Source organism: Zeugodacus cucurbitae, chromosome 6 (assembly GCF_028554725.1).
Source record: "Zeugodacus cucurbitae isolate PBARC_wt_2022May chromosome 6, idZeuCucr1.2, whole genome shotgun sequence".
Lineage (NCBI taxonomy): Eukaryota > Metazoa > Arthropoda > Insecta > Diptera > Tephritidae > Zeugodacus > Zeugodacus cucurbitae.
In genome coordinates this window covers 15,374,293-15,391,273 of record NC_071671.1, presented here as the reverse complement: position 1 = coordinate 15,391,273, position 16,981 = coordinate 15,374,293, and the positions used below count along the sequence as shown (strand labels likewise).

Below are 16,981 nucleotides of genomic sequence, written 5' to 3'. Positions count from 1 at the left end.
AATAACTCAGCACTTAAATTTTATTAAAATCATTTCCACGCACAGTAATTTAATATTACGCCTTTAGATAAAGTCTTCATTCAATATATGACTCTCTCTAACTGCACAAAGCAGTTAGTTATGTATATTCCAATGAAAGCAGCAACTATAACAGCGAAATATCTGCGATAACAAACACAAAACACTAATGGTGTGTAAGGAAGTTTAGGTACGAATACAATACACGAATATTGGTAAATAAAACGCCGAAACCAACGGAATTAAGGATTATAACTACATCGGAGGCTGTTATTAAGTTTGTTTCGGCTTCGGAGTTAGTAAACATTAATATAATTTAAAGGAATACTGTTTATAATGTTATTAAAAAGAAGGAGACAAACAATTGCAATGATACTTTAAAGAGAACTGGACAGAAACCTGTGATAACTCCAAGATAATGTAGAAGATTAGTAGGAACTGTCATACAAAATCCCACAATTAGTCCTGTTAATATTGCAGCAGCATCGAATCAGCATATTGCATGAACAGTCAATGATGGTACACTGCTCAGGACCTTAAAAAAGTTAACATAAATGCCTACGTTGTGGATAAATAATATAATATTTCCGAAACCAAAAAAGTGATATTCCTCTCATTTGCCTCAAATTGCATCCTTAAGCCTTTAGTGGGCAAATAAATTATTAATTATTATTATTAATTATTAATTATTAATTATTAATTATTAATTATTAATTATTAGTTCCATGACTTCTTTAGTAAACGCTTTATGCATTTACCACGTGAGAAGAAGAATAATTATCATTATTTGGTCTAAATTAACAGTTAACTTAGCGCACAATTGTGTTGAACCAATTCGAACCATAAAGCAGGCTGTTATTGTTCCCAAATGCCATGTAACCAATTATGAATTTATCGCCTAAGAATAGGAACTTACATTGAACATTAAAATTTTATAGTTATCATTAAATAAGAACAGGATAATCCATTTCATGTTGTGTGTAAATACTTTTGACTACTGGGAGTCTTCAGTTCATTTGCTTATATCTCTGCCATATTTCTAGCTATTCTTGCCAAACTGACTTCTCTCGCTCAGGAATAGATCAAGGTTTCTAACAATATATCATTTTGATACCCTATAACAACAAAGCAAGCGAAAGCTTTTTCTGTGAAACTTGTAAAAAGACCTCCGATGTGTACATAATTTTGACTTCTTCTTGACTGGCAGAGAAACCGCTTACGCGGTTATAGCCGAGTCAGTTTGGCGCCAATTGGTAATACCAAGTGAAGACTGGTCCTTCTCCATCTGGTCCGTCCATCGGAGTTGAGGTCTTCCTCTTCCTCGGCTTCCACCAGCGGGTACTGCATCAAAAACTTTCAGAGCTGGGGCACTTTCGTCCATTCGAACAACATAACCCAGCCAGCGTAGAATAATTTTGACTACCTCTTTAGAAAAAGGTCTAGAAATTTCCCATTACAAGAATAACATTGAAATTTACTTAATGGTAGGATAGCCGTCTTTTGACGATATGGATGACATATGAAACAGGGATCCATAATCTAGGTGATAGAAAGCTAAAGCTTTGTCTTGTATCGTTACAAGTTTTAAATTTGGACTCCAGGGATTCGCTGGAATACAAAATACTAAATAATTGTCATATTAATTAGCTTAATCTAACCAAACTTTTGCTGTTGAATATTTTCGAACTAGTGACCGCGCCAGCACAAGAAACAGGCGAGGAGTACAAAATGCAGTCGACGACCCCTTTGGTAATAAAGAACAAAAATAACTAGCAACAGCACCAGGTACTAACAACAATTGCATCAACAGAAACGACAATAGCGACAACCATGCGCGGCAATCGAATTGAAGACACAATGAAAACTCAGCGCACCAAGGAGTCGCCAAAACTGAATGCTGAATGGAATATGGCTAAGTGAATAGGTAATCCCAGAGGAAGCGAAGCAGGCTGTTGAAAAAATGGAATGACCGAAATTGTCTGTGCGATCCCTTGTATTGGAATCCCACTGTTGAAGACCCATTGTAGGCGCGCGTTCGTACGCCTTAACAAAATAAAATAAGAAAAGAAGAAAAATTAGCGATAAAAAGTGAAAAATTCTGTTGCAATAGAACAATGCTGCTGGTAGCAGAAATGGAAGTAATACACAAATATAATAAGAGCACCAAAGTACACAGAGATTATCATAAAATCACAAATTAAATTTATTTCAGTGCATGTGTACACACTGCATGTGGAATTGCTGTTGGTATTTCGTTTAGTGTTCCATTAAAAGCAATTGTGAGATCCGAAAATTATATTCGAACTATTTCAACTCTCTACGGACATACATATGTACTATAAAGTATAGTATCTACTAGGGACGAGTGATATTTCATTTTAGCAACTGCGATCTCGTTTTGAAAATAGCAGTGAATTCTGTAAATTGCGATCGCACTGGCATTTCAGTGATTTTAGTTCGTTCACAGTAGCAATACTAGTTTAATGAAATTAGCTTCGATCCAGCTTCTTGTTCCATTCTTTCATCATGAGGTTAGACAAATTTTAATAATCAAAGAATCGGTCGACTTTAAGACTGGATAACTTTTAGAACAACCGTGTTTTACTCAATAAATTCTATGAAATGTAATGCTCGTTAATTATTTTTTATTACCAATATGGTTCAAAAAATAAATCACAATACCTCTGAAATCGCTCACACAAAAACTTGGTTCCCCCAACAAAATGTTTCTTCATAGCAATCGAACATTTTTCGCCCCAACTCTCAACCCAACCGAGCAACTGATCCTACCTAACTGCACAATGGAAACAACATGAGGAAAACCGACTATGGGCAGCGCGTAAACAGTCACTGTTGCGTCACCGCAGCCGTGAACGTCGACGTCAGCCACCACAGCAAGTGTCTCCACCGACACTGTGTTTGCCAAACAGCGCTGCTTGCTGTGCTTTTCCAAATACATTTTGTGCTGCAGCTTCTGACTTTACTATTCAGTTGACTTTGCTTCTGCTGCTGCCTTTGTTTGACTTATCTCCTGCAGTTTCATTAACTTTAGGGACGTGCATGTAGTTCAGTCTTCATTTCGCCGTTATCCGCGTTCGTTCGTTGTTCAAAATATAGCGGTGATTGTCGTCCTGTTAGCGCGTTGCAACAAATACAAAAAATATAACAAAAGGCTGGAATGCGTGTAAAAATAAAGAAATAAATTTTTAAAATTAGTGCTGAAAGACCGCAAAATTCTTAAAGGTTTGCTTTTTAGGATTATGAAAAAAAATTGATTGTTTCATATTTTGTTTTTATTTTGTGTAAATCTTTTTTCAGATATTTTCGTGCGCGTCGTTCTTAAGTAATTTGTATAAAAAATTTTGAATTTTATTGTTAATATCAAATTGGCTATTGAAGAGCGTACCGTTGTAAAGTGTGTAGCGAGTGAGAAGCGAAAAGAGAAAATAACAAAATAACTTTCCAAAAGTGGCGTAAAGCATAGCACATTCGCAAGTTCTTCAGCTGACCTGCCGTTTTCGTGCGATGCGAATTTGTGGGAGACAACGTGCAAAGCGGCTGGTGGAAAAGCGGTTCAAAACAAAACGCAGTTTGTGTGTGAATAAGTTTATATGGTCATTTCATAGAGTCTTACATTAAAGCAGTGAAATTGGGTGTGTTATGTGTACAAAATCTATATTTAATGGTCATCAACGTGATTGGAGTTGAACGGAACTGATGATGAAATAAAAATAATAACAAATTATGCGTATAAAAATAAAAAAAAATCGAAGGTAACTATTTCGTTAATTTAATTTAATTTAATATGTGTGTGTGGGTGCTTAACAAACTTAAAATAATGCTAAACAAAATTGTATGTTAATATAATTATATGTACTCTTAAAATATTATTTAAGATTTAAATAAATTTGTTATAAATCAAATTTATAAAAAATTAAAAATTATTTTTGAACTATTAATTCAAATTTGTGCTAAAATGCAAAAAGTGCGGAAAAATAGAAACAAATGGGAATAAATAAATGAAAGTGAAAAAGAACAAAACGAAAAGACTATAAATTCTATGGAACAACGGAATTGTCGTGGTGTTTCCGCTTTTGGTATGTTTAAGGTGTTTTCTTCAGCTGCTTTGCAATTAACACGTTTCTTCTGCTTTCTGGCTGTTGGTTTTGTATAGGAAACCAGAAGTGTTCTTGCCGTTATTTACTCTTATGTTAACACCTTATATATTTGGCTTAGGAACCGTTTTACGCTATTATAGCCGAATCCGAAATCCTTACAGAGCGCTTTAACAGCTGATACAACTTTTTATACTGGTTTATTTGTCAGAGCAATGTCTTTTTGTCTCCCATTCGTAGGAACAATAATAAGACTTTAATTTGCTTTTGTTACATTTTTTAGGCAGCGCTGTGAACGTCGCTTCACTAACACAAAACTGAATATCGGCCTGTTTGGTTTGGTTTCTCTGTCCATACTCCAAGAGAGCGCTGCTGTTAAAAATCGATAAAGGACATTGACAGTACGTAAAGCACAATTTATTTCTCTTTCTCTCTCAACTGTAATGTTTAGTCCATTCACAGCTGCTTTGTAGCTTTCTCTGTAATATTTACATCCTATATATGTCTACAAATAAATAGTAAATAAATATGGTTGTGAAAATGACTCCGAAATTTTCGTTACTCCGAATAATATCCTAACTTACCTGTTTTAAGTCACTAACATTTCTGTGACATTTTTAAACCAAAATCCTTCCGTCATTGTTTTCTTTTGTTGCTTTATCACACACGTCAAACAAAGCAATAAAACATTTTAAAGACTTGTAGCGAACTTATAATTTTTCTAACCATAAACATAATTACAATTACTTAAGCCTAATCACTGCTCATTAATCAGCTCACACGCGTATCAATGATTGTACGCTTACAACATATTTTACACGCACCAAAAGCCTGTGAGACCTTCTGCGAAGAGTTTCGTACAATGTAAAAAAAAAAAAAACAACGACTACTACAACACCTCAAAAGAAAGTGCACGCACTTCAAAATAAATCAAAACGACAGACAATTTTTCAATGCCACTATGAATGAGTACAACATTATAAACAAAATCGCTGGGGAGACACGCCCCCAAGCTACGCATTCAAGTTGGCGAAAATGACAACGAAAAACAACTTAAAACAACAAAAACAAAGTAATATGAGAATATGTAAGAACAAAGTCTGGGTAGTGTAGCACGAGGCACCAGCAACGGTCGAGGCTGCGAGTGATGGGATTGATGAGGAAACCTAGTGATTGGACCGGCTGGATTATGATCTGCACTTTAAGCAAAAATTATTGTTGCTGGACACGCACTCCAGAGGTCTGCCACTTGCGTTTATATGTTAAATGTGCTCTAAATTGACTAGCAAAATAGCAGCAACAACAGCACAAGTAAGGTTCCTAATATGCGGCGAAGTTAAAAAAAAACACTACACGCACGCACTCACGAAATTACTTAGTTGGCTATGCGAAAAAGAGCGAGCTGAAATGAAAAACACTGAAAAAACAACAAAAACAAAAAACGTTGATGAGCTCCATTATTTAATCTGTTTTGCCGCAATTTTATTGTTGGTCACCGCGCAGCATACAAGCAGCCTGTCTGCAAGCTCATATGCCTGGCAGTATGCTTACACACACACACTCTCTTATACATATGTATATGCCTCTTGGTCACCGTTGGCTTGTTGCGTTGCCGACCTACCATGGCGGCGTGTTAAATTGTTTAATGAACTACATTAATGTTGATAATAATATTTAATATACTTACCAGACCGCTCAGCCAGTCAAACACACACGCACCCACATTCAAGCTAAGAAAGACGATGTGTTCGTGCTATTTTGACGCCAAAGGCGATGACTAAGTTGTTCCATAAGCTTATGATAAGGCGTTGGACAATGATGATGCGCATAATATTTATTATAATGTGTTATTGTTATTTTTATTAAGTCATATACATAACTACATAACTACATATATACATCAATATATATATTTATAGGTTTATCCATAAAGTTTCATTTAAGTATCTTTAGTTTTATTGTCTAAGTTTGTCTGATAGCTTTCGACATTTTGTTGTTGTCTCCCTAATGGTTGGCTGCTGTGGACACTATGGGTGGCGCTTGCGATATTCGCAAGACACGCGTTGTGCAGTAAACAGTGCAGTGTTTTCCATTTTATCGATTGAATTTTTTTCGTTTCGTGTGTAGAACTCTCTTTAACTTTTTGTATAACTGTGGCTGTTGTATCAATGCTATTCCAACTCATCACATATTCTAAGATTTGACGTTTCTTCCCTTCCTTCCTTTCCTTCCTTGTTATGCTTTCTGATGTTAAATTGTTAGAGAAAGCGAAATATAACAGCAAAGAAAGAAGAAGGAAATGTACAAATTAAATGTGTTTTATTAGACAAAGGGTTCTTATATAAAATTTTACAGAATATGACACGATTCTTCAGCGAACTTCTCTCAAACGTTTAGTCTTCATCTAGATGTATTTCATTTAATAATAATAACTTCATTGATCACTGGAGAAGGCATTAGTGAAGGTGTTTGTTAGCACATATTGCCTCCAAATTCATAAATTGGTGCATCTGCCAAGAAAAATTAGGAGTAAGTTTGTTCTAATTAGCATATTTCCTATTAAAATCATGCACGGGTGACAATGGAGGTGCTTAACTCTAACTCCTCAACAAAACAAATTTGCGAGCATGCCAAAGACTTGTGGCACATACTTACATATGTACATACATAGAAGTATTTCCAAACGTCGTGTGTTAGGGCCAAATGTTAGTAGCCGCTGTAGGCTATAGGCGTACATCTGACAGCTTGTTTGCGGCATTCGATGGGCGTGGCAGATGGCCGAACACGCGACAACGAGACGCAGAAATGTGTTTTGAGTGTTTTTATACGCGGGCATAGCTTTGTTATGTGCAATATTTTAGTTATCTAGGAAACTGAAGGGGGAATCCGAATAAAGTTTAGTTAAAATTTGTTCTATATTATTTATTTATTATCAACTTTTGTTCCACTGTGACCACGTATTCAAGCATATAAGTTTATAAGTAGCAACTGATTTACCACCGCCAGAACTCAGTATTGGATTGCATTTAGATATACTCAGGCGTATATAAATATAAAAAATATTTATACATATCCATTTTATTAGATCTAGATACTTTGTTCGTTAGTATATAACATATGTATGTGCAGACAAAAAAAATTCCTAAGCTCTGGTAGACAATAATGGATTTTATGCGTGGGTGGATGGTGGAGGTAGTAGCTCAGGGTCACTTTCAACATACAAATATTGCTGCTCTTATTTAACAACATTTTGGTCAACTGGCTGCTGCGGGCCAACGGTCATGGCTAACCAAATATATTGTTTTTGTTGTCACTTACGCTGTTGCTACTACTTTTGCATATATATATATATATAACTGCCCCTGACAGGCGTGCGAATGGATAAAAGTTGACGATGTATTTATGTGATTGGTCACACAGTATGCGAAAACTTATAAAAAATAAAGCAAGGCTATGGGCAATATGTATATCGACAATGATATTCGCTATCTCCCATACACAGTGACATTCGCACTTATCTACGCAACTGCTGCAACGAATAAATCGTATGCCGGACAGACCGATGGCAATTAACAATGCAACACAATGCCGAACAATCGATAGTATATTCGGTTTCAGCAGACAGTGCTTCACGACTGCAACGAGATTAGTAAACGTTTTGTTGGTTAACGCTAAAACCAAGTAACTCAAAAAGTCAAATATTCCAAAATGACTCATAAGCCAATCTTTATGAGGAATTTCTGGACAAAAGTTCACTAGGTTGGCTTGGCTTAAAATAAAGATTTTCTTATCGGAGTAAACTGAAATATTTCTTATGAATATATATGTAGAGAATCTAATCAAATATTCCGTGGTTTTATCGATATTAAACGAGTCTTAATACTTATGAAAAACGGCTTTTGCTAGGATGGCAGATATTCTAAATAGATTAATAGATAGCATATTAAAAAAATATTCTTTAGAATCTCAACATAGATATTGCCACAAAATAATGAACTACTGAATGAAGAACTTAGAGAACAATTTGCCATGATAAAATTATAAATATAATTTAAAAAGTTTAAATTATTCCGCTACTATGCCTCTTATCTGTTGGCCTGATCTCTGAGATCAATAGTGTCTCTAGTAGGGATTAAATTTTTCCAATAATTGAAGGCATACTCACAAAAAGTGAGAGTAATGAAGCAAAACAACTATTCACTAGCTGTATATTGGTTTTTGTTTTCCTGCGACTGTTTGATGTGACGCCACAAAAATCAAATTTCTCAAATAATGTATGTTACATTTGTACAATTCGATGCACTTCACTTCGCAAGGTCAAGCGTCTAGAAGTTACGTTTTTTATTTTGCTTTAAACCTTTGTACTTACTTGATTGCGATCGAACGTGCGGCGCATATGAAAGCGCAGACATAAATAGGTTTTGCGGGTGGTTTTTATAAACAGAACTATTTACATAGCAATTTAAGGACATATATTTATGAGGGCTTTCTCGAATACTGAGGAACACAGGCGCCATTCAGGTGAAAATCAATAGCTCATTTGCATATACATAGATATAGTGGGCGGGGGGGTTAAAATATGTGGCTTTAGGAGCTTCGCACTCTTCGAAGAGCTTAGATCATACAAAAATACCAATATATTTACAAATATACTAGTTTATACGTAAGCCAGACTCTGCTGCCACGCAACCGCTTTGGAATTTCACTAAATGGCTGCATGCGCAATCCTTTCGTTGAGGTATTTGACCTCCCTTGCCGCATATTCACGAGCCAAGCAGACATTTCCGAATCGATAACGGCACTACACGTTTTGTATGTATTTAGGTATGCGAAAACCGTTAAAGGATATTTGAACAGACGCATTCATTTTTGTTGGCTAGTCAAAGCAAAACAGCCACAGCTGTGAAATGTCTGAACTAAAAATCGACTTGGCTGCTGGCCAAAAACGCAAAAATGCTTTAGACAAGACGAGGTGAAAGCCGGCCCGCAGTTGGCGGGTTTGCGCAGCAGCGCTTGTTTAATGTAAATAAACGAGAACTTATGCAAGTACTAGTAACTGCAGTTTGCAAACATCTAACAACTGCCGATTGCGAGCTCTTCCTTTTACGGCGGGAGTAATGAAAATCCTATTTTTGGGTGAAAATTAAATGAAAACAGTTTGCAAATTACTGCATATAGTACTTTAACTGCCAGCACAACAATAAAATAAATTAGAATAATACACCACCAGTCGATAAATATGCGCCCAAAAGTGTTTAAAATGGAGTGTGTGGCTGTAGAACTATGTTAAAACTAGCTGTGTCAAATATTTCTTACCGCTGGTGGGGGAAAATAAATGATAGTCTAGCTTTATTGAGAAATTATTTCATTCTGATTTTATTTTGGTTTTTTACTTACTTATATACAAATTTTAGAATTATCTTAAGAACTAATTATATATGTATGTGTGTATGTCTATATGTATATTTTATATGTTGCACGATAAGGGGTTATTTCAAATGCACACAAGCAATTGCTCAAATGTATTTTTATAACCAATAGGTTATCTTGTGCATACATATAAATGTGTTTGTTGAGTGCATGCATGTTGCATATAGATGCATGCGTGCCTCATATAAATATATGTACGTTGTATATATAAATGTATGTATTATATGTATGAATGTATGTATGTTCGTTAAATATATTTTAACATACATATTTATGTTCAGTGGACTGTATGTGTTATTACATTTTTCTTATTTAATATTCTTAATATGTAGAGTAATAAAAAACTAAATGTATTGCTGCATAAAAACTAAGTGTGGCTTTTTGACGCCAACATACATGTTCATTTTTGAACATTCTCCCGGGCGACAAAAGTGACTCCTGGAAAGGTGACTGCAGCTTGTAATCGTCGCCTGGTTTTTAGTCGATAATAAATGATGATTGCCACCAGCACACCGATCATAAAAAGTACCAATGAGACGTGTCCGGTAACATGATGTATTTTGACCTCTTTTAATTCGATGTTTTCTTTTTTGAGTTGTTTCACAATGTTTTGTAACTCCTTGATTTCGTTTATACTTGTAGTTAAAGTCTCTTGTTGAACAATTACTTGAGGGTTGGGTACTTCGTTTACTTCCATCATCGGTTGATTTACAGGTGCTTCAATTACCTTTTGTGAGTTAAAATGTTGTGAAGCCGCAAGAATAACTCCTTTGTATCGGCCAGTGCATCCTTCTCCTAACTCCATTATGCCTTTCGCTGGTATATTGAAAAATTCTTTTGATTTGCTGCATTCTATATCTATAGTTCCATTTGAAAATATATTGTAAAGCCAAGTATTGCCATTTTGAAGTTTTATCCAAAAGCTAGTCCAATGCCCTTTTTTGAATAAACAGTTCTTTGTTGTCATGCCACGTAATACCGCGATTTCACATGACTGGTCTGAAGATGGTTTCCAAGGCCAGCTTCCTTTACATATGTATTGGTTGTCTAAACTTGTATCACATCTATCCAATTCTGCTTGTTGTAACAAATTGTATGCATCTAAACCGAAGTTGTAAATTAGGTAGTTTCCTTTTATTATTGGAATCGTCATTTCTTCATCATGTTGAAAGGGAATTGGAATAACTCTATATAATGTTGACGTTTCACGTGCGAATAATGGAATGGTTGTTTTGATTACTACTCTATTATCCATTATAATTCCTTTTCCTCTCATCAGTTTGTATACATTTTTTAGTATTTCTTCCTTTTGCGCTCCCAGAAGTTTTAACTTGGGTGAAACTTCGTTTCTAATTTTCGATATTTCTTCACTCATTTGAGTTGGTCTTAAAAGTTGTGGGTTTAAATGCCCATGGTTAATATCAATTAATAAATTGATAATTGATGATTGAATATTTTCACATTCCGTTAATGTCATATCGAGTTGTGTTACCATCATTTGATACATTAATGCCATCCTCTCGGCGTTCAGATTTTTTATTAATTCTGAGTAGAATAAATTCAATTGTCCATTCATTTTAACGAAAGTTTCTCGCATTTCTTCTTGCGATTTCTTCATAATATTCAATGATGAATCAATGACAGACGTCTGTTTCTGGATCAATTGTTTCAAATTCTTCTCGTTATCTAATAAATTAGTTAGGTCTTGTTCTAACTCTTTTCGATCATCTGCATCCATTGTTCCAAACAGAATGTGATGAATAGTGCCTACAAACTCAAACGGTGCTCGACGTGCCCTTTTTGGTTGTAGTAAAAGATTATTATCCATTTCCAATGCCTTGAACCTTTTTTCTAGTGCGGAGTTCATCATATCACAGCTTGATTCAAAATTGTTAAGAAGATGACATTGTGTTTTCATTCTCGCAATGTAATTGGCTATTCTGTCCATTTGGTTGAAGTAGGGTTCTATGTTGTAATATACTACTAAGTTCCACGTAGACATTTCAATATCAACCATGGCAGTTTTCTCTAGATATATAGCACTTTTGCTAGGTATCTCTTTTATGCGAACATCTCCGCCAATCTTCGTTGTCATCGCTGTTTGCATTAGTAAAAGCATGCAAGCTATTACCGACATTGTAGTTATCTTTCTGCGTCTACAATTTTTTAAGTTTTCTTGTTGTAAACTTTTCTCTTTTTCTTCCGAGTAGAGTGGACATATTTTACTGATAGGCCTTTTCACAGCACTATCTTGTGTCTGAATGGTTACTACTCTCACTATTCCATCAGATCCTTTATGCGTTTCAATAATTTTTCCCATCGGCCATTTTGCTGGATGAGAAGTCTCGTTTTTTAGCAACACAATTTGTCCCTCTTTTATATTGCTCATCGGTAGTTTCCATTTATACCTTTGTTGTAAAGTATGCAAATATTCCTCTTTCCAATTCTTCCAAAATTGGTATTTCATTTTTTGCAGAAGACTCCATCTATCCAACGTTGTCAATGTAGTTTCTTGAAACGGTTCTGGCGCACTCAGTAATGTTCTTCCAATTAAAAAATGTCCTGGAGTGAGTATATTGTGATCTTCGCAATCTTCTCCAGTTGTATAAAGCGGACGTGAATTTAAAACTGCCTCAATTTGTGTTAACAGCGTAGTTAACTCTTCATATGTGAGAGTACTATCACCTATAATCCGCTTAAGGTGATATTTCATAGATTTAACACCTGCCTCCCAAATTCCTCCAAAGTGAGGACTTGCCGGGGGAATAAAATGCCACTTGATACCTTCTCTCTCCATAATAGGTGCAATAACTTTGTTGTTTGCAATAACCAGTTTTAAGTCTTTGTCCAAAAATTTAGCTGCTCCCACAAAGTTCGTGCCATTGTCTGAATACATATTAGCACTTTTTCCTCTTCTCGCAAAGAAACGCCGTAATGCTGCCAAAAATGTTTCCGTTGTTAAATCGCTTACGGCTTCCAGATGAATTGCCTTCGTCACCAAGCATACAAAGACAGCAATATATCCTTTGTATGATTTTTGGCCTCTACCTTTTGAACAGCGTATTTGAAATGGTCCTGCATAATCCACTCCTGTATTATTAAATGGATGACTAGGAATAACTCGACATGATGGCAAATTTCCCATTAATTGTGTTACTACTTCTTGCTTATATCGAGTGCATCGAACACATTTTCTCACATACTCCTTTAGTTGACTTTTCATGCGAATGATCCAGAACTCTCTCCTGATGTGTGTCCGCATTAAACTAATGCCTCCATGTAATGTTGTTTTATGTGCTTCCTGTATTATCAAATTCGCTAGTTCACAATTCTTGAGTATGATTGGATGTTTAGTGGCATAACAGATTTCAGAATTTTGTAGTCTTCCTCCTACTCTTAAAATGCCATCTTTATCCACAAAAGGATATAATGTTGATAGTTTGTTTTTCCTATCCAATACCTTGCCATTTTTTAATTGTCGTATTTCATCATAGAAATCCAAATTTTGTTGCATTTTAATTATATTTTTCTTTGCTAATTGCATCTCGTCTACTGTTAAATAATCCGCTTTTATTGTTTTTCTTCGAAGTTTATTAGTGAATCGCATCACATATGCTATCACTCTAATTAGTTTTCCTAGGTCTGAAAACTTTTGTATTATTGAAGAGAATCTTCTCTCTTCCGTTGTTGTAGTTGTAGTAATAATTTTTTCTTCTATCCCTTTCGGCCAGTGATCTGCATTTAATTGAAGCCACGACGGTCCTTGCAACCATAGCTTATGTTGTAACAATTTTTCAGGTGATGTCCCTCTTGATGCAACATCTGCTGGATTTTCACTCGATTTTACATACTTCCATTCGGCTTCCGGAATCATTTCATTAATATAGTTTACTCTGGTGCGTATAAACTTCTCTTTGTTGTTTTTATTTTGGATCCATGCCAGTGTAACCATTGAATCACTCCATGCGTACATTTTACATTGCAAATTCAATGTCTTCTTGACTCTATTCAATATAATAGCCAGTAGATGTGCACCGCAAAGTTCTAATTTGGGTATTGTTTTTCTATTTTTAATAGGGTTCACTTTGCTTTTGGCTAGCAACAGTGTCACTTGCTGTCCCACTTTTGCATATATTACTGCTGCATATGCTTTATCAGATGCGTCTCCAAATGCGTGCAATTCCAACTTGGTGTTGCTATTTGTACCGATCCAGCGTGGAATAGTTATTTCATCTAATGCATCCAATTGTTTAGCGAATTTCAGCCACTCTTCTTCTAACTCTTTGTTTAATGGCTCGTCCCAAGATCCACCAGCCGACCAAAGTTTTTGCATAAAGCATCTGCCTACAATTGTTACTGGTGCAAGCCATCCAAGTGGATCAAATATTTTGGCCAATTGTGATAACATTGTCCGTTTGGTTATTTTTTCTATCTGTTGTGTTGCTGCCTTGAACTTAAAAAGATCCCGTTTTGGTTCCCATTGTAATCCCAATGTTTTTACCGAATCCGTTTCTTCGATTTGAATAATTTCATTTGCCTCCTGTGTATATTCATCAATTATTTCAGGATTATTTGATAACCATTTTCTCAAATGAAATCCTGCACACTGTAAAGTTTGCATTAGTTTCTCGCGTAATTCTTTACAGTCTCGAATAGTGTGACCTCCTGTCATGAGATCGTCCATGTAAAAATCGTTCTTTATAACATCATGTACGTTTTTATTGTCTTTGCAGTAAATGTTCCCAATCTCGTGTAACGTTCTTACTGCTAAAAATGGTGCTGCTGCTGTGCCATATGTGACTGTTGTAAGTTTAAACTCTTTTATTTTCTCCTGCGGATTTTCTCTCCATAGAATATACTGGTATTCTTGATCTTCCTCTCTGACTTTTATTTGTCGATACATCTTTTCGACGTCAGCACTCATCACATAACGCCACATACGCCATTTTACGATGATATCTACAATGTCTTTTTGTAATCTTGGCCCGATTAGCATTACGTCGTTCAAACTGTATCCATTTGTTGTTTTTGCAGATGCGTCAAAGACCACTCTTAATTTTGTTGTTGTGCTTTCCTTTTTAATTACTGCTTGATGGGGCAAGTAATATTTACCTTGACCCATCTTTTCTACTTCCTTCATGTGTCCCATCTCTTGATACTCCCGCATGAACTTTTTGTAACCGTCTTTTAGATCCTCTCTCGCATCAAATTTCTTTTCCATACTGATAAGTCGTGCAACCGCTGTCTTCCTCGATTCTCCAAGTTCTTTCTCCTTTTTAAATGGTATGGCCACAACAAATCGTCTATCTGTTAAATCACGTGTTGTCGTCTGTATATAATTTTGTTCGCATATGTCATCTTCTGGTTTAGGCTCCTCTTCATCTTCTTCCATTTCCCAGAATCTTTCTAATTCCTCTAGTTTAAGCGTTGTCATTGCTGCTATTACTTCTTTGCTTCTGGATCTTTCAATATTCCCAGACACAATCCAACCCAGCATTGTGGCCTGTCCTAATAATCCATCAGCTTTTATTATGCCTGCTTTCATTATCTTTGGATATAAATCAGCTCCAATGACCACATCAATACGACTTGGTTTGTTGAAATTTGGATCCGCTAGTAATTTGTTTTTCCAAATATACGCCTTCTTTTCAAATATTTTTATTGGAAGTGCTTTGTGCAATTTAGATAGCACCAGAGCTTCTGTTTCTGCTACAAACTTGCTAACAAATCTGGGTCTTATTTCCAATTGAACTTTGTGACGCGAGACTTCTACGCATTCTGCTGAGACGCCGCTTATCTCGGTTGTTACTTTTATTTTTGGTAATCTTAACATCTGCACTGCTTCCTCAGAAATTAAAGTTTTCTGCGAACCGCTGTCTATCAAGGCCCTTAGTTCTAACGTTCCCACCTTAATGATTGCCGTTGCTAAAAATGTATCTGCTGTTTTCTGCTTGGTCATGTTTGATGATATTTTTTGACTTGGTTTGTCTTCATGTAGCAGCGTATTGTGTGATTTTTCACATACCCTGCATTTCCAAGTTTTGATACAATTCCTTGGTGCGTGTTGTCCTAAGCATCTGAAACATAGCTGATTTTTGCGGACTACCTCTAATCGACGTTCGACAGTTAATTTTTTAAATTTTTCACATCTAAGGATGTCATGTCCTGTCATTTGGCAGCAATTGCAATTCTGTCGAGAACTTATTTTTCCTTCTTGTTTGTTTGTTTCATTTGGTGAATTATATACTTTGTTTTGTTGTTGCCAGTTTATACCTCTAGATAAGTATTTATTTGATTCTTGCATAGAATTCTGGGTACTGTATTGGTGCTCCAGAAATGAGATTGCGTCCGACAAATTTTGTATATCAGTCGGTTTTCGTACTATATTTTCGTATTCTCGAAGTAGTTGTCTTGAAAATTTTCTTAACACCAGTTGGGCTAGAACGTCTTCTAACGTTCCTTTTTTCTTGATTAAAGTGATGCATTCATTTACAGCATCCAAGAATTTTTTCATTTTATATGCTGACTCATCCGTCAGCGGTGGTAGCTCTATCAGCCTCTCCAGATTATCGTTAAACTGTTTGCGTGCGTTATCGTACCTGCGTGTCATTAACTCCCATGCAGTATTGTAATTTGCACCTGACCCCGTTATCAGGTGACTAACCATCAGTCTGGCATCTCCTTGAAGACATGACTTCAAATAACTCAGTTTTTTAGAGTCACTAATGTCCTTATTATTATGGACATACTCTTCGAATAACTCTTTAAATGATTGCCATTCTCTAAATTCACCTGAGAATTTCTGCAATTCCATCTTTGGAAGTTCCCATTTTTCCTCTGCTTTTTTACAGTTAGTTTCCTTTTGTTTTTTTATCATTCGAACAATTTCGGTCACTTCAACCGGTAATTCGTCTGCTTCGATACTAATGAACGTCACGCCGTATTTATAGGATAATTCGTCCATATTTTTCTCTACGCAGTTCCATAAATTTTTTATCCGGTCTTGATACCTTTCAAGTTCAGCTTCGTCGACAATATGAATGTTTGCTTTTGCCTCTTCAATGATAGATCTTATTTTTTCTGATCTTTTCTCAATGGCTTGCAACAACAGACTTTTAGCAATATCATCGGTTGGGCTACATGCTCTTGCCCCTATATCCATTCCTTTGGATGCTTGCTCTATTTTGAGCTGCTCTTGAGCTTGTTTCCTTTCATTTGCGGCTTTGCATTCCAGCCGTAAAGTTTCATACACATTTCTGGCGAAGTATTCGTGGTTCGGCGCCACTTTTCCTGCCAACTTTGCATGGTTGCTGACGAATTCGTTCCACGCCAATTCAATGTTTTCCAAATCGTCACCGTGCTGTAATTTCTTCTTGCAGCACCTTTTGCCTCATCAATAAGTCCGCAGTGTTCGACAT

General features: G+C 35.8%; 1 protein-coding gene across 1 annotated transcript; it reads right to left on the bottom strand.

The window, feature by feature from the left end:
• Nucleotides 1-13,304: 13,304 nt before the first annotated feature.
• Nucleotides 13,305-15,522, bottom strand: LOC128922894 (uncharacterized). The gene is made up of 2 exons (XM_054235286.1): nt 13,415-15,522; nt 13,305-13,338 (listed from the first exon to the last, which is right to left on the bottom strand). Exons 1-2 carry the CDS (start codon nt 15,520-15,522, stop codon nt 13,305-13,307), a joined length of 2,142 nt encoding a protein of 713 aa, XP_054091261.1.
• Between the last annotated feature and the right edge of the window lie 1,459 nt (nt 15,523-16,981).